Genomic DNA, 24333 nt, shown 5'->3' with positions numbered 1-24333 from the left:
GCAGACGCAGCGTGCCAATCTAATCTCCAATCGAATGACGCCGCGCACGCTTTATTTAAAGCGCTTTACGCCGCGCTAATGCGTTTACTACAAGCGCCAGCTAATTCACAAGTCGAGGTTGCGAACTCGCGCGCACCCGCTATATCCGTCTGCTCTCGCGATTGTCCGACTATCGGCCTATTAATGGTGATGTATCGCTTCCGTCGCTCTTCGCGGTTCCTTCATTAATAAACGCCCGAAGTGCCGTTACGCCGTTATGTAATCCGCGCGTAGAGCGGCACAACTCGAGCGCGAAGAATCTTCAAGTACCTCCGGGATCCGAGTACGTTACTCTCCGTATTTCCGTGCGTGCACGAGTCGCCCGAACCTGGGCTGCGCCGGATTCAGATATTTGGGGCTACACGTGTGACCGATCTTCGCAAGAGAAGCGTCATCGAGACGCTTCAGTTGCTCCTCGGGCGTTATCTATTTCAAGACTTTATCTTGCAGCCTTCTCTCTCGCTGAACTTCTCAAATTCAGCGTTTGATTGCGTCAAATTAAATCCAGAATTTACGAGCCTTGTAACTATGGGAAATTGGAGTTCTTTGCGTATATTGTGTGCGCAGATAAACGGTATACGTTTACTAATACTCTTCCTCCGCGTTACATCGCCGGGATCAAATGCCGCTCAAGTTATAGTTTAGGCTTTCCGCGAGGGTCCGGTGGATGACGCCGGCGATCTGAAAGGGAGCCCGCGCGATTACCATCAGTGCTCAAGGTATGCCTGCAATGGCATCTTAAAGGTAGACGTAGACTGGTAGAAAAAGCCGGAACGGCATCGCCACAATCTATGCTCAATTCCGCTATAAAGAACGCGAATGATAAACATTCGGCATGAGTGCTGGGGGGTTGAGAGGGAGCGCGGGACGCATTAAGGCTCGACTCACATTGCGCCGATGATCGTCCGCGCTTACGCGGCCTAATTGTGATCCAGTTAAATATCTCCGAAGGCGCTGCGATAAGAAGGCCACGTGGAAATCAAGATCTCGTGCAATACACGATTATGCGATTCACCATACGAGGAATATACAGGGTACTAGTCTCTTTGAATCGAACAATTTTCGTCCTTTGACTTTTTTCATATCATCAGAGGAAGCAGAGATATTCTAAGTGCTACAGTTAGAGGAAACAAACTGTAGCACTTAGAATATCTCTGCTTCCTCTGATGATATGAAAAAAGTCAAAGGACGAAAATTGTTCGATTCAAAGAGACTAGTACTCTGGTAAGAAAATTATTTTTTTTAATGTGACCTTTCACAAGATATCAAGGTCATGAACAATTTTTTAAATGAGATGGTATATTTTCCTTAACGAAATGATGTAGCTTGTAAAAAAGCAAATTCAACCATACAGAATATGTTGACCTTCGAATGACTTTGAACCACAAAAATCACGTTTAGGAAAAGAAACTCTATTTATTGTATGTATAACTACAAAGATATACCTTTTTTACAGATGTTCGAAATGATCACCGACGCACGAATCACTTCCTGATCGCTGGATTGGACGTGGTGGAAGAATTTCTTGGTCGGCTCGATCACCAGATCTTACGCCTCTTGATTTTTTTCTTTAGGGACACCTAAAAAATGAAGTTTATCGCGATATTCCGACAACACCTGAAGATATGCGAGAAAGAATTCAGCGTGCGTGCACCGCAATTATTCCGGAATCTCTCAAAAACGTAAAACAATCGTTTATTCATCGAATTCGAAAGTGTATGGAAGCAAACGGTGATCATTTCGAACATCTGTAAAAAAAAGGTATATCTTTGTAGTTATACATACAATAGAGTTTCTTTTCCTAAACGTGATTTTTGTGGTTCAAAGTCATTCGAAGGTCAACATATTCTGTATGGTTGAATTTGTTTTTTTACAAGCTACATCATTTCGTTAAGGAAAATATACCATCTCATTTAAAAAAATGTTCATGACCTTGATATCTTGTGAAAGGTCACATTAAAAAAAATAATTTTCTTACCAGAGTACTAGTCTCTTTGAATCGAACAATTTTCGTCCTTTGACTTTTTTCATATCATCAAAGGAAGCAGAAATATTCTAAGTGCTACAGTTAGAGGAAACACCCTGTATAATAAATAATTCCTCTCCGCAGATATAACATGCGTCTAAGGTAATCACGATCGATTCATGGCGATTACGATTTGTAAAAAAAGGAGCAAGTTATATTTGCTTTAGAGCATCGAGACCCGCCACAATTTCCCGTGTTCAATATTGAATATTTAAATTTTCAACGATCCTTCTTCGGTTCGAAACGACGACGTGGTGTGAATCCGTCCTAAAAGCGCCAGAGACGCACGCGCGGGGCGAGCGTGAAATGAAAGGGTAAGTGGGAAGTAGTGCGAAGTGCACTTGTTCCTCGTGAACACCCGATTCTTCGCCGTTGCGAAGGGGGGGCAAGGGGTGCGATCGCGTAAACGATAAACTATAAACTAGCGCACGCGTGAAACGGAATCGCGGAAATCACAGCCCCGATTCATCGACTTGAAATCGATTTTCGGCCGCGATTATCCCGCGAGTGCCCGGTGTATCCCACCACCGTAACAAGATGTACGGGGGCGCGTATCAAAGCCGGATGTGCCTTTGAAGTGGCCGGTGCGTTAATTGCCGCCAAGCTCTCGATCGTTCCGCCGTTCGAGCCCGCCGGCCCGTAGCATTAATGGGACTCGGAAAAGAATCACGTGGAAGAGAGACAGAGACAGAGATGGGGATAGAGAGCAAAAGAGAGAACTTGCGCGCGTCGGTTATAAATAAAGCGAGGGGGCCCCCTTGAGCATTTTCGCCGAGACTTCGCAATCCTCGTCGTGTATCCGTTGTGTATCCGCCGGTACCACTTGTCTCACTTATCATCCTCGCGATATCCTCTCCCTATCGCTCAGCCGCATCTGGAAAAAGTTTCCCTTCTAACGTTCCGCGCCATATTTACTCCGCGCGCGCGGCCAAATAAGAAGGACGGGACTGTGGATATCCGTTTTGACGACGGCGATAATAATCAAGATATAACTTTATCTGCGCGCGGCCATCGCCGCGGAGAATTAGCGGCAAATTGGTAGCTAATTGGCAGAACGGCGAGTCCCGCATAAATTGTTATTGGATTTTATTCTCCGCGAGACGTCAAAACGTAACGCGAGAGCGCCGCGTTAATTGCGCACGAATTAAAATTCTGGATACACTGTAGCGCTTTTGATAGGTTTAATGCGGGTACACACATTCATAAACAACGCGAACCGCTTAATAGATACCTCACGGGATTTTATTCGCGTTCGCGTTTGAACATTTACAATATTTCCGCGGATCTCAGTAAACGTGTATCCGCCCGATTTTCCTAACAAAAATGCATCGCCCCGGTGACGTCCACGTGAGGAACATTTGGGACGTTTAGCTTCGCGAGCCCCGGCGATGTCCAGCGAGCTGTTCCTCTGCAGCTTTTCGGAGCATTTGATCATTTTGGCACGTTCAACATTTCTCATTTCCATTCCGCAGTTAAAACATCGGCGGAACGTCCAAGTAAGCAAGCAAGCGAGCGAGCGAGCGCGCGAACAAGTGTAAAATGTTTTATTTTCCCAAAAAACGTTTCAACTCCAAAACGGTTACAGCGAGCGCATCTTATCTTGGCACCGGCCCAACAGCACAACCTCACTCGCGCAGGAAACCCTTATACTTTCGTAACGCCGACAAAGCCGACACCGTCCGAGGTGTCGAGCGTGCACGACGATATCTCGCCGCCGAGGGAGTTACATCGATTCCGCGAGTGCGAAGCACGGATACGCGACAAATCTCGGGCGATTCGCTCGATATAAATACGGCGCGGCGATATCTCGCCGTGAAATTAAGCGGCACCGCACTTGATCTTGAAACCGATCGGACGCGAAACCGGGAATAACGCTCGGCGGATCCGCGCGGACGGAATTAATCCGGCCGAGTGCGTAATCGGATTTCCCGCGCGGCCAGGACGCGCGCGGTCTAATTGAATCGCGACGGGAACACGGGAGTCAATCTCGGTTTTACGAGCGCGCTATGGGGGGTTCACCGATTCTTCTCCGGGAGAAATATATCAAAGCGCGTTAAATCAGGGTATGTTTTTTTTATTAAGAATATTCATTTGTAACATGTAATAATTTCCACTGCGGGAAAATTCTAAATACGAGAGTCCCTCTTAGCGTCAAGAAGTTCCCTCAGCATTTTCCCCTTTTACGGTGCGCGCCTCTTCTAACGAGCGGCTTAATCGGATTTCCGGCCGTTGATGACTCGCGCGATGACTCGCGGCCGGATATTTTCGTACGCTTTCTCCGAAATTTTCCAAGACGCGTCACTGTCCGTTCGGTTTCTTGATCGGTCGCTCTTGATCTTCGCCGAAGAACGACGCTGCCGAATCGGTTGCACGCCGCGTGCTTTCGACGAGACCGTTCGTTTTCACACTTCCCTCCCTCCCTCGGCGCTCTCAAAAGGATTGGTAAAAAAAAAGGAAAAGGAATGGTGACGAATTTACGGTGACTTTACTGCGGCATCAAACGTAAGACGCGAGACGAAACACGCGAGATCCGCAGCGAGGCGCGTCGTAAAGATTTTTCGCGCTCCTTCATGGACGCTCGCCGAGAATACCGGCGTGAAATCTCGGTAACCCACGAAGGACCCTCGTAAAACACCTAAATGCACGTAGTCCCGCGCAATTTACGTATGAAAGACGTCGGATCATGAATCGCGTGAATAAATTCTCCTCTTTAGAATATCAAAGGAAGCGATCGCAGAGATACGGTGCTTGCCGCGATCTATTCTTCGCAAAGAATAGAGCATTCCCGGAGCACTCGCGAGTCGCCGGAACCGCTCAGCTCACGAACGCGAGGGCCGCGGTGTCACTCGAGATATCTTTGTATTCCAGCAAATATTCGAAAGAATTTCAATGAAACAAGAGGAGAAGAGGGCACCATTGTCGCGCGACAATCGCTGGATTGTTGGAATGATTTAGTTCGCAGCGATTGCACGCGGCGATTCGGTGATTCGAATTTTATTCAAGAAAATGCTAAGTCATCGGTGATGGGGAAGGATGTACGAAGGGAGAAACTGTCGCAGCGTCGCGCGCTGGTCCCTTTAAAGGCGGCGCGGAGAAGATCGAGTGCCAAAGATGAACCGTAATCGCTACGTGAGGGGACAATATTTTTCTTGACAGTAAGGGAACATGATCGAAAGATCGTTAATGTAATATCGAGATCGTGATTCGCGCTTGATCGACCAAAGAATTCACCAAAGTGCTTCACTAAACACGAAATCGCCGGCGAAGCGACGCACGAGGGATGCTTGTATCTTTTCGACGTCATCAAAGAAACCTCTTCTGGCGTATCTGCCACTGCCGTAGAGACAAAGACAAGAAAGATTTGAATAAGTGAGTGAAACGATCTGCGGTGACTCTTATCGACTGTGACTTGTGTTCCAAAACGGGTCAGGAAGATCAGGAAGTATGGACTAAGATGCACATTCTGCACCTCCGCGTGAACTTCATGAGTGCTTCCGGTGTTCCCTCGATTCCTGAACTCGCGCCGTGGCCCAGAACGAAAAGGTGGACGGCGGGTGGAACCAGTCCGAATCTCGGTGCAGTCGAGCGGCCCTGAAATTCAGAAACGGAGGCGGAAGATGTAGAGGAACGTGGCGGAGACGAGGAAGAAGAGAGATTCCAGGGGGTGATTTATTTTCGGGGCGAGTTCGCCGTTTGATCGGCGTGGGTCCCTGATCCCCGCGTTGGTTGCGCGGTGTCAAGATGCTGGACATATTCCGCGGCCTGAAGAGCCTCATAAAGATCTCGCACATCCACATCGACAGCGCTGTGTTCCGTCTGCACTACAGCCTCACGGTGATCCTGCTGATATCGTTCTCGCTGATCGTCACCACCCGCCAGTACGTCGGCAACCCCATCGACTGCATACACAGCAAGGACCTGCCCGAGGACGTCCTGAACACTTTCTGCTGGATACACAGCACGTACACGATCACGGCGGCGTACCGGAAACGGGAAGGCTTGGAAGTGCCCTTTCCTGGTGTCGACAACTCCCGAGCGTACCCCGAGAGCGAGCGGAAGGAGTACAGATACTACCAGTGGGTCTGCTTCATGCTGTTCCTGCAGGTAACCAATCGGCTGTGATTCAGGGTATTCAGTTCTTTTCTTCTTATTCAGTGCTCTATCTATATCATGCATCGAGGCATTCGAGGTAATTTTCGCATTAATTAATTTAAATCGCTCGATAAAGTGGAGAAAGTTTTAAGTGAATTTTGAGTAGAATTTTAAGTTTCGGAAAATTTTAAATAATTTTGCTACCCAAGAACGTGTCTTGTATTCTTGAACATACACACTTGAGAATTTATAGATGCATAGAAATAAGCTTGAAGATGCATAAAGCTGAATCTAAAGACACCTTTATAGATGCCCCATTAACAATAAAATTTCGAATAAACTTGCGACAAATCTGACGAGTCGGGTGACGATGGCAAACTACCTATTGCGAATTGTTGACACGTAATGACATATCCGCGGGTGTTTCTGCGATCGCGGGCATAAAAGGTAAACGCGTGCCGGAGAGTGGCCGCGGAGCGCGTTCCGCGCGACAAACCAACCAACGCGTGGCCGAATTTACACGCGGCCGTTAAAAACAGGCGCGAGCGTAATGGCCCGACGCTAATCCGCTCCGCTGGCGGACGCGCGGCGTCGTCGCCGATCCGACGAGCGAAACATCAAACACACCCACGACGAGAGCGTTTAACGCCGAACGTGCGGTTTGCATACGGCCCGTTAAATGTACCCGACACACGCTTTTAAGCGCTGCGCTCGTAAGCTCCCGTCCCTCTTCCCTGCCTTCCGCCTGCTGCCAATCCGCCCGTCGTCAATCCCGTTCCGCTCGCGGCTCGGCGCGAGCGACCTACACCTCGGGGGTGGCCCGCATCTAGTCCATTGCCAAGAAGGAAACCTTAGCGTAACGCCAGAGTCGGACTTCGTCCCGGTGAGGGTTGCAACGTCGATCATTCGCCTTGATCGCGTTCGATCAAAGACGCTCGCGGCGATCACGCCGCCGCTGCGGCGGCCTCTTGCGTCCCTGAACGAAAGGTGCGCGATGCGATCGATTGAAGACTCACCTTGGAACTGATCGGCCCCGTACATCGTGACGAAAAAATCAGCAAAATCGTGTGGAAAAATTCGTTTCCGTGAAGAATTGCCGTAGCGGCCGCTGGAGCTGCTAAAGCTGTCTCTCAACGGGAAATGATTTTTAACGGAACGGTAAAGGGGTCGCGGACTCTTCAGTTCTCTCCGTACAGGAAACGGGGGTTGTCTTAGAGAAAGTTTGGGCGAAACTTGCGCGGCGCGCACCTGAAATAGCGGTCCACAGTGTTTTCCTTGTCCGCTCGCGCGCGCGTTTCTTTCGCGCTGCGCGCATTGATGTCCGAAAATAAACTCGCTCGACGAGGGACCGTCGTACCCCCCTTGCGAGGGTTCCTTTCCTACGTCCAGGTTTCCTCGCCTCCCTTCGTGTGTTTTTTCGCCCGTCCTCTCAAAGCAAACCGTACCGGTTTACAGTTTCGAGTGGTCGCTCGCTCTTTTTCGTTGATGTATTCCCCTTTCTCCGGTGTATCTTTGCGCTTCTATAATTATCGTTGAGCTAATTTCGCTGTTTACCGGACAATGGGTTTTGTCCCGTCCGCGTGTATCTCGTTCGCTCTCGTCGCGCTTTCCCGCACAGCCATGTAATTTTCGATCCTAATGTTAGTAACGCTTCTTGCTCGGAGAAAAGAAAATGTTAATATATACATAAATTTTAGTCTTTTCTCTACAGTCCAAGAAAGACTTATTTCAAGTTGAAATATGTTTTTCCGATTGCAAAATACTGATATTGATTTGAAACGTCAAATGACATGGTAACTTTGAATTGTTTATATATTATGAAAATGAGGCAAGCATTTTCGAGGAAACAGACTCAGGCTCATGCATACAGCTAATGCAAAACTCGCGCGTGCGCGTGAGTCGCACGCATTATACATTACAAAATATCAAGAAAAATAAACCGTTATCGAAGGAAAAATATACGTTCAGGACGGGACATGGCAAGAGCGAGAAACGTTAGAACGGTTAAAGCGTCGGATGTTAAAAGAGTCAAGCTTATAATCAAAGCTGCCAGTCGTTTCCAGTTCTCCACCAATCAGTTTCGACAAGCTGCGTGAGATTTTTTCGCACCTCGGAGGCTGTGTAGTGAGGCGCCGAGAAAGCCGACAAAGAGGGTGGCTTAATGAGCGCTCCATCGGCGGACCAATTCCGGTTCTTAATTAGAGCGCGTCTTATTCCTTCACCTTTTTATTGCTCCGTATTTTTCTTGCCGAGAAAAGGGCTGGTCGCGCGGTAAAAAGGGCGCAACGGCGAGTACAGCAACGTATGCGTCCGTTCTGGTCTGCCTCGAGTGCGCTTTTACGCGCGAGATAATGGCGCGCTTAATTTCGTAGTCCGGAATACGCGCGCGCGCGGTGTAACGCGGTCGATTAAGTATATTTTTGATCGTGCCGATCATGATCACGAACCGCCCTGTACTTCCCGGCCGCAATTAGAGCGACGAGCTCGCGCGCGCGGGGGCAGATCAACCTCCGCATCGCCCCTCCTCCGCTCCTTAATGCTCTCGCGTTACGGTAATGCAAGTGTGTCGCGTCATGTAGCGTAACGAGGGTAAAGATCGAAGGCCGACGAATTGCGTACCGTCCATTACGTCTCACCCCGAGTTTTTCCTACCCCGACTTTTCGGACGGAAATAGACCGCCCTCCTCGCGATACGTTATCGCGCGGATCTCAACGCGTGAGAGAGAGTTCGCAGCCTCTCGGCGACTCGGCTGTTTCCGCGACGTTGTAAACGTTTTGCTCGCGTTGCCGTAAAGCGAGGTGTTATGTATCTACTCGTAACGCACGCGATGTGCAATCATACTTTGGAAAAAATCTGTGAGAATCGAGGCTTTGTCTTCGTCTAGATTCTGCGCCAACGTCGTTGATTGATGATTATCAATCAATGCAGCAGTTTGAAGAAATCGCACGACGTTGAAGTTTATCAATCAATTGTTATATGTACTTTTTGTGTTTTTTTTCACTTTTTTATATTTATATTGTATCGTTTTATATATTATAAAATTGACTGTTATAAATCTACATTTTAATATATCTATTTATATATGTATGGAAGATTGGAGCAAAGGTTTATGCGCGATATGAGATATCGTAGCGCACCAGGTTGTAATACACTTTGATACTCTGTCCATCAGTGTTTGGCTGACCGTCCTGACCCGACACTACTTGCAAGATGATATAAGTCATATGTTATAGCATCGAGGTCAAGGGATGCCTCTCAAGTCCGGCCAGTCTTCTGACAGCTAGCATCCAAGGCTCACGCGCGTGTCTTACGCGACTCAATTTATTGTCTTTAAATTTTCTCCCTCCGTATTCTTGAAACTTGACACTTTCAGTTCTTCAGATTAAATTTCACCGTATTTCACCGTAAATTGCGTTAGCGGATTTGCGAACGGAGTTAATCGCGCGTTAATCAAGATAATGATGAAAAGTGAGACGAAATTAACGGACAGTCGAATATGTGAAAAATTAAATAAAATTTTCGACTAAAAGTTACTAAATTAAATGACGAATAAATAGTGTTTCACGTATGTGTACTTTCGTGATGTGCATTACGTTAATAAAAAAATATTTACAACTTTAAATATAAATTATTACATTATTAAAATTACAAACCACAAGAATGTGAAACTAATAATAGGAAATCGTGCCAATAACTTTTACTTACATACTAAAACCATGAAGAGACCAAATCAATGTGTTTTGCGAAGATACGAGAAACATTGAAATTGAAAGGGAACCATTATTATACCGAAAGATGTTCGAGGGAGACGAAGGAAGGCCGAAATGGCAGAAATAAACGAAGGCAGAGTAAACATTACCGTGTGATTCTTACGACGGTTTACGCGCCAAGCGGAATGCGTGCTTCGTTTTCGGAAAAATCGCGGACGGCACGAGGAGGAGAGCGGCACGGGTGGTCCACTTTCGCGATTGCAATCGCGCTCTCGAGTGGCGATTCGCTCGTTATTTATTTGCCGCACTTTAGCTAAGACAATAATCGCGATCCACTTTTCTTAGACAGCAAAATGGAACGGAAACGCGAATGCGATAAACCGACTCGCAAGTACAATTGCGATTAACGCGTTTTAGAGAGGAAGAGAGAAAGAGAGAGAGTTGGCTGAAAATCTGTATAAGAAGAAATATACACTTTGATCCAACGACATCCGTAACTCTTACGTACCCAGATAAACGCGAGAGATTACCAAAAGCGATGGTCAACATCGCAGTAACAAAATGTAGATCACCTAAAGGTCGCCCAGGGAATCCCTCAGAAAATGATCAATCAGAAAATGAAATTAAAAGTAAATTACTTTTAATTTATTTTTATTATATACTTTTAATTAAAAGTAAATTACTTTTAATTTACTTAATTCGCTCGCGGCGAAAAGGCGAAAGGACGAGTGGAGGAACGAAATGCAGGAGAAGAAAGTTGGCGTCGCAGTCGCAATCAATCAATGATTGAACAAAATTGAAACGGAAGCAGAGCACCGGAAAAACAAAGAAAGAAGTAGGAGAAAACAAAGGATTCTTTCGCCTTAACATTTCCGTTTAACATGCCGCTGATGCTCAAGATGATCGATCTGTTCGGATCGATTCGATCGCTCTTCAAGGTGCACCGGATCGCTGAGGACTCGATGATATTTCGACTGCACTATCGCGCTACAGTGGCGGTATTGCTGGCCGGCTGTCTTACCCTGGCCTGCAAAAGCATCTCCGGGTCGCCAATACACTGCGAAGCCAGCGGTACAGTGGACAAGGCCGTGCTTGAGACCTTCTGCTGGCTTCACACCACCTACAGCATGGTCCAAGCGTTCAACATGAGCCTGGGACAGGCCGTGCCTTACCCCGGAGTGTCCAACAGCAACGGCGACGGGGTGCACGGCCACGCACCCCACCCGCTCGTCAAGCAGCACAAATACTATCAGTGGGTGATCTTCCTCTTGCTACTGCAAGTAAGAGGCGGCGTAAGGTTTCTTTTCGATCTCTTGGATTGTCGATTTCTTTGTCGATATTCTTTGCTGTTTATTGACCATTTGACAGATAAAGAGCGATAATAATATTTATATATTTTTAATGCTTTAGGTATTTTGTATTGAGCCAGTCAAAAAGCTCGATTCGACTTTTGCGTCAAACGTTACTGTATTGCATTCAGTAGAAATGAATTATTTATTAACCAAGTAATCGTCTATAGACATTATCAACATTGTTATGTTACATATAAGTTGATTTAAAAAATTGAAAATCGAATCGAAGTCTTTGAATGATCCAATATTATGTTTGATTTTAATTTTTACATCAGGTATTTCACGTGTATTTCACATCATATAACATATTGTATAGTATTATATTATAGATGCGTAGGGTTCATGTGGTGGAGTTGAAGAATATCACTTAACACAAAGCAAAACACAAGCAGATTCTTTGAATGTATTTTAAATATTATCCACGAGAGATATAAATACCGCGGTCATTTATCATTTACGCAAAGTATTCGTTTTGTCATACGCTGGCGTTCTTGAGACACCAATTAGCCTTCGGACGCTGGTGACTTTGCACAAAAGTAAATTATATAAAATTGATGGCGAGATATTATGCAAAAGCGATCGGATCCGTATCTGAATGAAGACAGTCCAGAAACTGCAAATCGAGCATCAGCACCGAAGAACGATGTACGCGCGCGCGAGTGCGCGATCGCTGAGTGCGTGTATCCGTTTACCTCGTGATTGATAATCCTTGTTCATAACGTCAATTCATAAATACGGGTTACAGATATTTCTTCCTTTAAAATGCATATGTACCCTCCGATGCTATCTACGACCGTAACACCGCCTCCTATACCTCAAGCATTACTCGTCTTCGCGCTCGTACAATATCTCGCACTTTTTCTCGAGTCACCGTCCTCTATTTATGCGTCCAAGATTCCTACAGCTCTCTCGCGTCCTTTGAGTAATCGCGCGGCCCGCCTTTTATTTTGCAATTGATCGCCGCGGATATCGCGGACGTGTTCTCCGCTCGCGGTTTGACGCAAAGCGTCCGGTAACGTCGGATATCGCTAATTGATAATGTGACCGTCCAAGCCTAACGCGACTACCGTTCAATGAAATTAAAAACACACGACATAAAAGAATGTGTCCTCGGGAAATCGTTCTCATGCGAGAAGAGTTTAAATCTCGCGAATGAAAAGTTACCCGCGAGATAGATTCGAAGTAAAGAGAACACTCTTAAATTTTCTTCGAATTTTCAAAATAAATTTTCAAAAACAAATGAAGAATTAATACACAAGAATAAATTTATCGAAATTATATTTTTTTAGATTATGTTACACGTTATAATTATATTAAAATAAAAATCATTTAATAAAGTAACTCTCTCCCTCTCTCTTTTTCTCTAAAATCTCTGTATCTCGTGTTTATACAAAATCTGTTGCGTGAAAAGTTAATTACAAATATACGCGCGCGCGCGCATGCAGCTGCGGCAGAGTTTAAACGCAACACGGTGCACTTCTTTGTTCTCCGTTCTCCTTTCTTCGGAGGCTCAACGGAGCTCCTTCACCTTGTTTAGCTAAATTTACTCCAGGGGTGAAAAAGGAGCAGGAGGCTGAAGTGACACTCGGGCGCAACATGCGCCGGGAATCATCGCGAAACGCGCGCACGCGATTCTATCCTTTCGAACGGCGTTATTCAAGTTACACTTAATTACGGGTAAGTCGTGGCGCACGTCCCATAAATTCGCGCACAGTTTTGCCTGACCGCGGTCCTGAATAATACCGCTGTTAAGCTCTCAACAATCGTGAGCAACGGCTCCGAAAGATAATCCTTAACGAACCCCTTCATCCGAATGAGGCTGTCCGTGCAACCTCATTGAAAAAGCACGGGTATATTTTACGGAATGCAACTCGCGAGAACCTCCCCGGGCTCTTTCTGTCTGTTTCTTTTTCTGTCTTTTTCTTTTTAATCCTTACGGTGTTGCAAAGGTTGCACAACGTAAGTTACTTGCAGGAGATCCGCGTAACGCTTAATGGCCTCCAACATTAGTTTATTTCTGCCGCATTTAATATTGCGTATTGTTCGAACGGTAAACAAGCGGACGCGCATCCGTGCATGCGTACACGCGAATTTATTTACATATCTAAAGGGATTTATGCAAATCCACTTGAGCTTGAAGATACGAATGTCCTTCTGGCAGGGCAGTGGTCGCGCTCGATCCTGTTTGTCCACGAAAGAGGAAGAGAGAGAGTGAGAGACAGAGACAGAGACAGAGAGGGAGAGGAAGGGGGAAGAGGGATGAGAGAACGGATCTATTTTCGGTCGCGCATTTTCCTTTTCTCTTTATCCGGAGAAACGCTGCCTCGCGATAATGCTAAAAGCTGCGGATCGTCGTACAATCCGACATCGCGCGTTTGTTTTACGTTTCTTCGTAATCTCGTCAAGAGCGAGGTCAGACCACCCATTCCGAACGATCCTGTCGCTGATGTACGTAAATCACGTTCGTTAGAGCTGTTAAATGGATTATACAATGCTCGGCGCGCTTTTATTTCCCATCGTGATTTTTCAGAAAAACAATCACTCGCGCAGCTTTACTTCGCTGTCACAGAAATCATCGCGTTTTCTGTTCCGATATTCCAGAATCCAATTATCAGTATCTCGGAATTTAATTTCCGATGTCTCAGAATTTAATTTTCGATATCTGAACATTTATTCCGATATTTAAAAATTTAATTTTCAATTAATTCAACATCTCCAAATTTTCAATTTTCAACATTTTCAATATTCCGTCTCGCAGCCGTGTCTCGTCGCGGGTAACACACACATTGAATTTATCGATTCAATGTCATCGAATCATCCTAGTCATAATGGATCGAGTGCAGAAGGTGTAGACTTGAAATGAGATTATCATTGCGCTCGGGACGTGTTTAACGTCGTGTTCCCGGCAATAAAGTTTTATCGTGTGCATTTGTCCCCACGCCAAAATAATGTGCACACGCCGTACGTTTCTCAGGAAAATAACGTAACTCGCTGACAAAGCGCACGTTGAGGAAGCCATTAAGATGCCGACGTAGTCCACGGGGGCGAGGGCACGTACAGCCTACTTTCATTAACAATCATCCGAGTCTATGTCACCGGCCGTAAATTGCAATTTAGCTCGAATTTTCTGAGCAGCCGCCAACACGTCGTAAGGGGTAGCGCGCGACGAGCGTGCGTATCTATATTCGATCGCGTACTACGGCCGGCACCGATCCGAGGCCCCTGGCGATATGCCAAGAAGCTTTATATACCGTGAGAAAGGGTTTACTCCCGCGGTCTCAATAAGTGCATTGACATCGCCTCGGAAATTCTAATATAAGACAAAGTTGCCCCGATTCAATTAACTCGAATCATTCTCGCCCGCGCGATCGCGATAGGACACCCCTCCTACGTAATCTAGGGGAACATTGATAACGTTAAAGGGGATGGTAGTGATACGATATTATGCAATGAAACGACTTTTATTTTCTTAATTATTTATTTATTTTTATTAATTATTAATCGAATATCTTAAATTATTAGAAATAGATATATATATTATAGGTATATTAACTATAGTGTGAATAAATTATTAAAAGAATGATTAAAAAAATATATATATCTCCTGGGGACTTCGATTCTTAATTCACACAATCGAGCATCCAGAACAAAAACGATGGCGCTTGGGACATTGAAAAAAGTCCAGCGGAATCCAAGATAGATAGTTCAATTAACCGCGCAAGTTAAATCCCGCCATTAATTCGCCAGCGGCGCAGACAAATGATAGCGATCCAAAATTGCATCCGCAGGTGCGATTTCGTGCAACGCACCGGCGATAGATAAGCCGCGTCGATCCGTGAAACAATTAAATCTCGGAGCATTCACCCCCGTTGTCCGATGAGGGAGGGGCCGGCGATTTTTCCGTCAGGGATCCATAAAGCGTAACTCGTCTCGGAAACTTTTAATCACCGTTTAATCGGCACGGGGCGCACCGATAATGATAACTCGTCCCGCGTGCCCTATCAGGTCGGCTATGTACCGCACGTAAGTAGGTCCCCGCCTACCCCCCGGGTCCCTCCCTCCCCTCGGTAATATATCAGGCATCGGGCCGATTCGGTCGGTATTTATTCACAAGAGCTCCCTTCGCTCGCAGGCGATACTCTTCTACACGCCGCGCTGGCTCTGGAAGGGCTGGGAGGGTGGCAAGATTCATGCCCTCATGATGGATCTCGACATCGGGCTCTGCTCCGAGGTGGAGAAGAAGCAAAAGAAGAAGATGCTGCTCGACTACCTCTGGGAGAACCTGCGCTTTCACAATTGGTGGGCGTACAGGTACTACCTGTGCGAGGTCCTCGCGCTGGTGAACGTGATCGGTGAGTAGTCCATTATTGCTCATCCCTGGCACGCTCGAGAGTCCCTCTCGATTGACGAATTACGACGACGATGTCGTAATGACAGACTCTCTGATTCGCGGATCCCCGTTACGTGGCGCATTCCGATTGCGATCCGCAAACACCAGCCGGTTACGAGTCAAAGGACGCGCTTGAGATCTCTTACCGCTATTGATTCCTTTCTTTTTTATAGACTTTTTTAATAAATACAAAGAAAACTTGGTGAATATAAAGAATGGAAAAATAAAGAAAAGAAGATAAAGAAGATGAAAGATTTGAAAAGATAAAAGGAAAAATATTATTTTAGTAAATATAAGGATATTCTTTTCTTCTCTCTCTCTCTCTCCCTAAATATATAATTACACCACGGGAGAATGTGTAAATAATGTTTTGTACCACACATAAGCGTTACGATGGAGTTATTGGTCAGGTTGTTGAATTGTCTGTTACACAATCTTCAAGTGTCAAGAGATGCATTCTGTGTACTTAAGCGTCAAGATTTGTTTGAGCGGTTTGTTGGAGTATCGCGTAGTCTGAAAGCGGTACCGAGAATAAATCTCGTGATTCGGAGCCATCGCATCCTGGCATCCAGGAATCGTATCGTAAACTTGGTGTATCAATGTTGTGCGCAAGATCTCGCACGTTTAATAAGAAACATATCAAGAGACAAGATATAAAAGTTTAGCGAACCAGATCTCCACGTTAGCGAGTTCGCGGTAGGTTCGCAAGTGCGGGCGTCGCGAGAAAAAGGAAGACATCCGTATAATGAGCGGCGAATGAATGAACGATTCACGGTAAAAGTTGGCAGCGATACAGCTGGCCAACCGCTTGCCCAGGCTCCGCTGCTCGATTGGCTGTGTGATGGCACGTCAATTCTGCGCGAGCTCTATTGTGTTCAAATCGCACGACGATCCGATGATTAATGTGGATGGATACGGGAGATATCGCGTGGATTATTCATGCGCGCGCGTGGATGTTGCCGGCCAATGAAATATGGCAGTTAGAAATACTTAATTAGCTTAATTCGATGTAAAATCCCGTTATTTAATGAACACTGTGAATATTTTGGAATATTTTGAAACGCGATTGCGTTATCGTATCTTTCAGACCTATGGACTCTTGTTTTCCTTTGAAGATGATTATTTATGCAAACATTATCAAGAAAATATATCTTTCCATATTTAATATTGGCATTTCTTTTTAAAGAAAAATGCTACGCGTTCTTAATTATCTAATTAAGTACATACTCATACATTTGTATCACATGCAGCTCTTACAAGTATCTCTTAAATTTAGTGAGAGAAGGAAGGAGAGAGAAAGAGAATACGAGAAAACTAGAAAATTGTAAAGCAACGAGCACATTATCGTAGGTCAGATGTTTCTGATGAACCGATTCTTCGACGGCGCCTTTTTGACCTTTGGCATTGACGTACTCAAGTTCCTCGAATCCGATCAGGAGGACCGAGTGGACCCAATGATTTATGTCTTTCCACGGATGACCAAGTGCACTTTCTACAAGTACGGCGTCAGCGGTGAGGTCGAGAGGCACGACGCCGTCTGCATACTGCCCCTAAACGTCGTCAACGAGAAGATCTACGTCTTTCTCTGGTTCTGGTTCCTGCTTCTCGGCGTGCTCAGTTTCTTTACGGTTTTGTACAGGGTCAGTAACTCCTTCCCTCTTCCCCAAAATAGTACCACGATCATCATACCTTACAAATAATATCCGCAGTGTGTACAGATGAAAATTTAATCTCCCTCTTTAGTCTTCAACACCTTCTACCTTCACACGCTATCTATGTGGTTGGAAAGCCATCCACTGTAAACCATTTCACATTTTAATGCTCGCCGGATGCCGATAAGTCCTTCCTCCGCCATGTAACGCGATCTCCTTTCGCGTGCGCAGATCCTAATCATATTTTCGCCGCGCACGAGAGTCTACCTGTTGCGGATGCGGTTCCGTCTGGTGCGGAGGGACGCCGTGGAGACGATAGTGCGTCGCAGCAAGGTCGGCGACTGGTTCCTCCTCTACATGCTGGGCGAGAATTTGGACACCGTGATATACCGGGACGTAATGCACGATCTGGCGAACAAGCTCGCCTCTAGGCATCACCATGGCGTGCCGGGCGTGAAGGGCGAGATCCAAGAAGCCTGATCGAGGTGAGCGTCTTTCTTTGTTCCCCCGTTCGCAGTCTCACCTCGCGTGGGCGTTCGTCCCGAGTTGAATAACTCGCTCTCTTACGACACCGGCGTTCGGAAACGTATTGAATTCTTGAAGAATCGCCGATCGCCCACGCGATATACGCGCGCTCTGGGATAGTCATCCCGCCTCCCGCTCTCCACGTCTCCCTCTCGCGTCGCGTAAACCGATTTGCTTCCATCACAAACGTCAGATCGGCATGTTAAACGTTGTAGCAGTTTGCGTTATAGCATTTCATATATTTTTATCATATATATTTATTCATACATATTTATTATACATTACATTTTATATATTTTTATTAGTATCATTTTTTTTATATCGTGGTATAAAAATTATGAATAGATATATAATATTTATTACATAACATATTTATTTTATCATTTCATTCAAATTATTATTATAACAAAGTTTTAGTACCATGTCTACAATATCCGCGATAAAATGTTGATTCTACGCAGAAAACGTATGATTGAAACGGACAGCGTACGCGCGGTGGACGTCAATTATTTTTGCAATAAACTTTACCTTAACTTTTAATTAATAATTCGTGAATTATATTATTAGAACTAACTCGCGCGAGAGTACTTTCCCAAAGACGCGAAAGAATTCTACGAAACTTTCTGCCCGCTTTAGAGGCCGTCTACTTTCCCGCGCGTCTCAAGACATAAATTCCACTCGCCCTCGCGTGACGAGTCGCCACTCGGCGGTTGTTCGACAACGCAACATCCGGCGTCTCGCGAGCGATTTGCACGCTGCAGCCGCGCCGATAAGATGAGAACGATCATGCGCGTCGGGTGCACGTGCGTGCACAATAACCCCATCCATAACACGCAATTCCTGATGAACGAAGGAGAGTTCCTGGGGGTAAAGGGAAGAAAGAGAGGCGTATGTTTCGCTCGTCCATGGATCAATTGAGTCCAATGTGATCTGCTTCTATGCGATCTGCACGATCTGTGCAATCTGTACAATCTGCACAATCTACCCGATCTACACGATCTGTGCGATCTGTGTAATTTGCGCGATTTGCGCGATTTCTGCTTCAAGATCCGCCGGAGCCACGAGTCGCACGCATCATTGTTGCAGGTTGCCTCGGAGGGTCGACACGCACGAGTCGACGGCGCAGTGGTCGCCGTCCTTCCCGTCGCCCGGTCGTCGCCAGCGCATCCGGAGCGCATCGAGAGGACGAGGCATCGAAGATGCCACCGCCAGGAGGAGGATGCGGCGATCCGCTCACGCGAGGAAGCGCGTCTACCCTCTCCGCCGGCTGTTGCTCATCGAGCTCGCGGCGATGCGACGACGATAGCTGCCGGATGTGCGTCGAGGACTTCCGTCTTCTTGCTCCGCGAAGATAACCCGCGATTCGCGGCGACAAATTAGAAGGGATAGATAGAGAAAGGAAGAGAAAGAGGGAGAGAGAGCGAAAGAGAAATGGATGAGGGAAAACATGCCCTCAGGAATCGAAACCGATCGTGCGATCTCGGCGAGCCACGGGGGTTTTCAGCTTCGACGCTGCGGACGCGCGCGAGAGCAATCTCTTCGCGCGCGGTGAGGACGTGCGGCGGCAGGAGATTGTGAGACCATTGATCTCACGTGTTCGCGGCTCCGTGAAACAAAGCATTTAGTTGAGCCCTGCGTGCGGTTTCACGCTTGTTCTCACGTCGTGTGAGAAGCGTGCATTTTAGGATTCACGCGCATTCCAGTGGTACGGACGTGAGCCGCACGCGTGACACGCCTGCAACTTTTGTATCCCGCCGAAAAAGGAGGACGCTTCGAGGCGTCCCTCGTATTTCCCGTCTCCCGGCTTCCTTTTGCTTCTCTTATTTACGGACAATGAATGCGAGCGCGACGACTGATGTAAGATGTGCGTCCTGCCGCGTCCCCGAGGGCCGTGCTCGTCGAAATTATACCGGTTTCGATGCCCGAGTCGATCCGCGAGCGGCTTCGGCCGCCTCCATGTGCGAAAAGACAGAGATGCGCGCGAACCGCGGACTCGCGCGAGCGACTGTAAGGACCAAACCCAATTTCGCCGGCGGCGTTTGTAACGATTGTACGGCACGAGATTGGAAGATCCGCGTCGTCCTAGATAGCGACACAGTAAAAAGTAAAAAGACACTTTGGAAATGGCGGCGCGGGTCGTCGAACGGATGCATTGCGCCGGTTGTTTGCCTTATGCCTTCTCGCGTTACACTCGCGTCGCCAAAAGACAGGATCGCCAAGGGTAGCTGGTGCACCGGACAGCCGGAAGTGTCGTCGTACGGAATTAAAAAATAAAAACTTGCGCGACGAAAAAATATACTGTATCGACAAATAATTGATTTGTTATCTCTGATACTTGAAAAAGTGATGAGAGTCGTCGAATTCGTCGAGCGATTACAATTAAATTGATTAATTTATTACTTGCAATTAAACTCATTCTCTTAAATTCCATATTCTTAGAGTCAAGGAATTTTTTGGTATTTTTTCTTTGCGTCTTTTAATGTAATACAAAATATAAATGACACTTTCATTTTAGAGGGAAGATTTCGCTTTTAAGAGACGAGATAATTCCGTGTGCCGATACATTCTGGTTTCCGCAAGTTAGTTTTAAGCCGTAGAGAGCAGCCGAGATACTTAACGGACACTGCGTATATATGTATAATGTTTCGAGGTATTTTAACACACTTTGACGCCGTGTTTCGTAAGTGTAAGCGCAAAGTAAGGAAAAACTGAGATAATGATCACATAAAGATCATTTTTTGTGTATCAGCGACAGCGAACCGAGACGATGTTGGTGTCCACGATCACGTGATGATGATGATGATGATGATGATAATGATGGACGCTCGCTTTTGATGGAAAGTTTGCATTCAATCCTTGAAGAAGGAACACTTATCTGCCCGACCCGACGATTGATCCGTGATTATCGCGATACGCGATTAATGCAACAACTTAACGTAGTCTAGTTATTATGTTCTACGTAATTCTACATAACTTTATCGATTTTGCGAATTTATCCGTTGATGCGGACACACTGCCACCGATCGAGCCGATCGATATTTTGCTGTATCCCTGTCTTCGTTCTGTTTCAATGAAGATAGCGTCCGAAATAAAGATACGTTACTTTGAAGTCCCTGAACGAATTTTTTATACAACGTAATTTCGATTCTGGAACTGGAAATCTGTTATTATAGAATCATACTATAGAAACTCGATGAACTTTGTAATAGCGAATTGTTAAAGCAACAATCGCCTTTTACAACAGAACAACAATTTGTATAATTTAAGATCACTTTGCATAACTTAAGATTGCTACGACTGTCTCAAGATCGCCTTTCCAGTTTCAGGATTCCAGGTAAGTGATAACCGTAAGTGAGAACGTTCGTTTTCTCCAAAGAAAACATTTTAATTGCGCGCGCTCAGGTTGTTAATCCCGTCTTCGCGCGTGATAACGATTTCGGTACTTTGAATATACGAGCCGCGCTTCGAGCGTATGCAGCGTCGCGCCAGCAGCGTCGGGATGCGTCGAACGCACGTTGCCATATTCGGAAATGCGATGGAAGAGAGGACCGACCGGTCCGTTACCCTCTCCCAAAGAGTGTTTGCTCCGGACATCGCGAAACTGCGAGCCAGCTGCGAGGAGATATCGCCCGACAAGGCCAGCCACGGGGTTGGACACGGTCTCTCCGTCGAATACTGGAGCCTAAATGTTTCTTCAGTTCCTTTCCAGCTATCTTGCATCGTTCTCGAGTCTCGAATGTCTCGATAACATTCGCGTTCTTTTTCTTTTCTTTCTTTGAAGATAATGGACTCTGGAGGCTATTTATTTAACGCAGGTTGCAGTTAAAACGATTGTTTTATTCTCTTCTTGCGATATATTGGCAATATTGCTGGGAAGAGATGGACGTGGAAAACAAATTTTTTTCTGGTAATAGAAAATTCGATAAAATCTGAAAACTGAAGAGTCGAATTCAATTCAATGTTATTTCGTACTAGTTAGCAGGTCACGTAAGCAATTTGCGCGGGATTGCTTTTTGTTATTTGATTACTTTGATGTGTTTTCTTTTGTCTTCAGAAATTTCAGTTAGATAACGATGTTACGCTGTTGATTACGACAGGAAATATACGCAGCACCGAAATTATGGTTGAAGCGGAAAATGTAACGTTATCAATAAATATAAAAAATACAAGAGATATTATAACATGTTTCTTACGGTTCTCGTTGAGCAAACGGTGCATAATGACCATGCTTCGAAAATTTCTTAATTGGTCCAAGGACGTTATGAGCGAAAGTGAAAGGTCATCGCGCCGATTCGGCTTTCGAGCGGCGACATATGCGCTGACGTAACTTTTTGTACAGTCTCGCGTACTGGCGAGACAAGCGCGCGCAATACGGTAAAGTAATCGACATTACGGTAGAAAAGCAACGGTGTGCGCGGTGAATCCGAGGCGTGTTCGCACACGCTTTGCTCTCGCGCCGTGACGAACGCACTCGGAAAAACACGCGGGAGGGTACCACGCCGGTTGTCGCGGATCGCGCTCGTGCGGTAGCGGACCTGTGAAAGTCGCTTTACAAGATTTCTCGTGAGATTGGAAAGCATACAGGTGAAAGAGAAGCGATAGAAGAGAGAATAAAAAGAGAAGGAAGCTGATGACTCGCCGGCGATCGTGCCTTGCGTCGTATTTCATGAATTCTCGCTTTTTCATTTTGATGATATCATATATAATATGTGAAAAACAATCATTCCATAGTTTCACGTGATGTTCTGTATTTTCATATGCAAAACCGCGAGAGGACGGAAATATATTTCAAGTTTCAATAATTTCTTTAGAGCCTTCGAAAAAGTTAAAATTCATGCATGCTTCTAATATAATGTAAAACATGTCTATTAATCAACGGAAGTCTAAAATTGACGAAAGTCGCATTTGATGTCGATAAATGACGAATATTGCACGAAGCGATTAAAAGAACATACCTACTAAAGATCATAAAATGAAAGAAACGCCAATTAAAGAGATGCGTTTCTAAATTATTAATAATTATTATTACATAATAAAATATTAGATAATTTTTTAAATTCTAATTCTTCTAAAAGAAAAAATCCTAAAATGCTCTCTGTATTCGCCTAATAATATAATATTACGTTTTGAGCGGCGACGCCCGTTATTACGAGCGTTCTCTCTCAGTATACAGCGAGTCACGTTGCGTAATCGTTGTTTCGTTATGCGAGGATGATCGTGCGTATCCTGCATATCCGGATGATACGTCGGTATCATCCGCGGCGTACATTCGCGCAGATTGGACGGAATTTACTGAGCATCGTCGCACGAAATCGCCGGCGAATCGGACTTCATTAATCTCCGGCGCATTCGCGTACGCGATGTGGCCACGCAGATTAACTAACTCGTGGAATTAAACAAAAAGTGACGCCCCCTTTATCAGATCGATCGCCGAAGTACAATATAAATGATCGATGCTCTCTCGCGCGAGAGAACTCGCGGGCACTCGTGGATTGAGACCCGCGAGATGAACAGCCGCGGAGCATCTCTTTGTGTGCGGTGTGTGCGCGTGTCCCCACATGATTATAAATTAGAAATCACTCTGTGGGGATTAGGCGATTTCGACTTCCAAATTGAGAAGCGGGAGCAATTTATGATAAGTAAGATTAATCGCCGCGCACACTCCCTTACAGACATCCTCCAGCCACCACCGTCGCGAATAAATTACATTTGCTCTCAGTTGATCACGGCGTTACAATGTTTGTATATTACACGACGTACAAAGTGTACACGCGCTTAAGCGCTCCGCATAAATTAATCGGCAATTCGCGCAAGCCGATTATTAAGCTTCAGCGTCCACGCTCCCGCGGAATTACGATCGCGATGGTATCTTCTCCTTGTCTCTCTCTCTCTCTCTTTCTTCTCTTCCTTTTTGGAGCAGGATCGCGTCTCTCAACGGCGCTATCAAAGCACGAAATTGACGCGAAGCGGAATCATTCCGCCACGTCTCATCGCGAGGTCTCCTCCTCCGACTGATACGCGCGATCAACGGGTTCGGCTCCTCGCGCGGCCCTTCAACGAGCCAAGTGCAAAACGATCGCAGAGCTCGGTTCCGCCGATAGCTGGACGTGTTTCGCTGACGGAGTTTCGAGTGGTCTTTCCAGTTTACAACGCGACCAAAATGGCCTGACGGCGGTATCCGTTTCTCTCCTGCCCCCTTTGATCTTTTCTCTTTCTCCTCCTCCTCGGCCACTTCGCCCACCCCGTTGTCCTTTCTCATTCTCTCTCCTTCTCTCTCTTTCTCTCCCACTTGCTCGCTTCGCGGGGTTCTCGTCTCGTTCTCCCCCTTACCCTGCGAGTCTTCCGTGTCCGGCTACGCCGGGCCGTAAATGGCGAGCAGAAGGCCTTGGGGCGCCCACGCCCCCGCTCGCTCGCTCGTCTTTCTTCTCTCGTTTTCTTTCTCCTGTCCGCTGTGTTCTTCTCTTCGCCGATGCGCGGTACATCGCGGTCTCTTATCACACCGACACCGCGAAATCTCTGCCCGCCATCTGTCCCTCGCTTCTCCTG

General features: G+C 46.1%; 1 protein-coding gene across 2 annotated transcripts; it reads left to right on the top strand.

The window, feature by feature from the left end:
* Window positions 1-4091: 4091 nt before the first annotated feature.
* LOC105274906 (innexin shaking-B) lies at window positions 4092-20892 on the top strand. Of its 2 annotated transcripts, none has more exons than XM_020030243.2 (5): window positions 4092-6169; window positions 15353-15572; window positions 16961-17250; window positions 17494-17747; window positions 18874-20892. In XM_020030243.2, exons 1-4 carry the CDS (start codon window positions 5807-5809, stop codon window positions 17740-17742), a joined length of 1122 nt encoding a protein of 373 aa, XP_019885802.1. In that variant the 5' UTR covers window positions 4092-5806; the 3' UTR covers window positions 17743-17747; window positions 18874-20892. The 2 variants fall into 2 exon arrangements, with proteins under 2 accessions (XP_019885802.1, XP_019885801.1); XM_020030242.2 differs by having other exon boundaries at window positions 18835-20892.
* The last annotated feature ends 3441 nt before the right edge of the window (window positions 20893-24333 follow it).

This window comes from Ooceraea biroi, chromosome 1 (genome assembly GCF_003672135.1).
Source record: "Ooceraea biroi isolate clonal line C1 chromosome 1, Obir_v5.4, whole genome shotgun sequence".
NCBI lineage: Eukaryota > Metazoa > Arthropoda > Insecta > Hymenoptera > Formicidae > Ooceraea > Ooceraea biroi.
Note: the sequence above shows the minus strand (reverse complement) of the source record. Positions and strands in the feature narration are given on the sequence as shown.

Bases quoted from the DNA above. Each gene is read 5' to 3' on its own strand.
- LOC105274906 (XM_020030243.2), top strand. From the start codon at position 5,807: ATGCTGGACATATTCCGCGGCCTGAAGAGCCTCATAAAGATCTCGCAC. The intron at 6,170-15,352 runs GTAACCAATCGG...CTTCGCTCGCAG, and splicing joins GCTTCATGCTGTTCCTGCAG to GCGATACTCTTCTACACGCC. The intron at 17,251-17,493 runs GTCAGTAACTCC...TCGCGTGCGCAG, and splicing joins TCTTTACGGTTTTGTACAGG to ATCCTAATCATATTTTCGCC.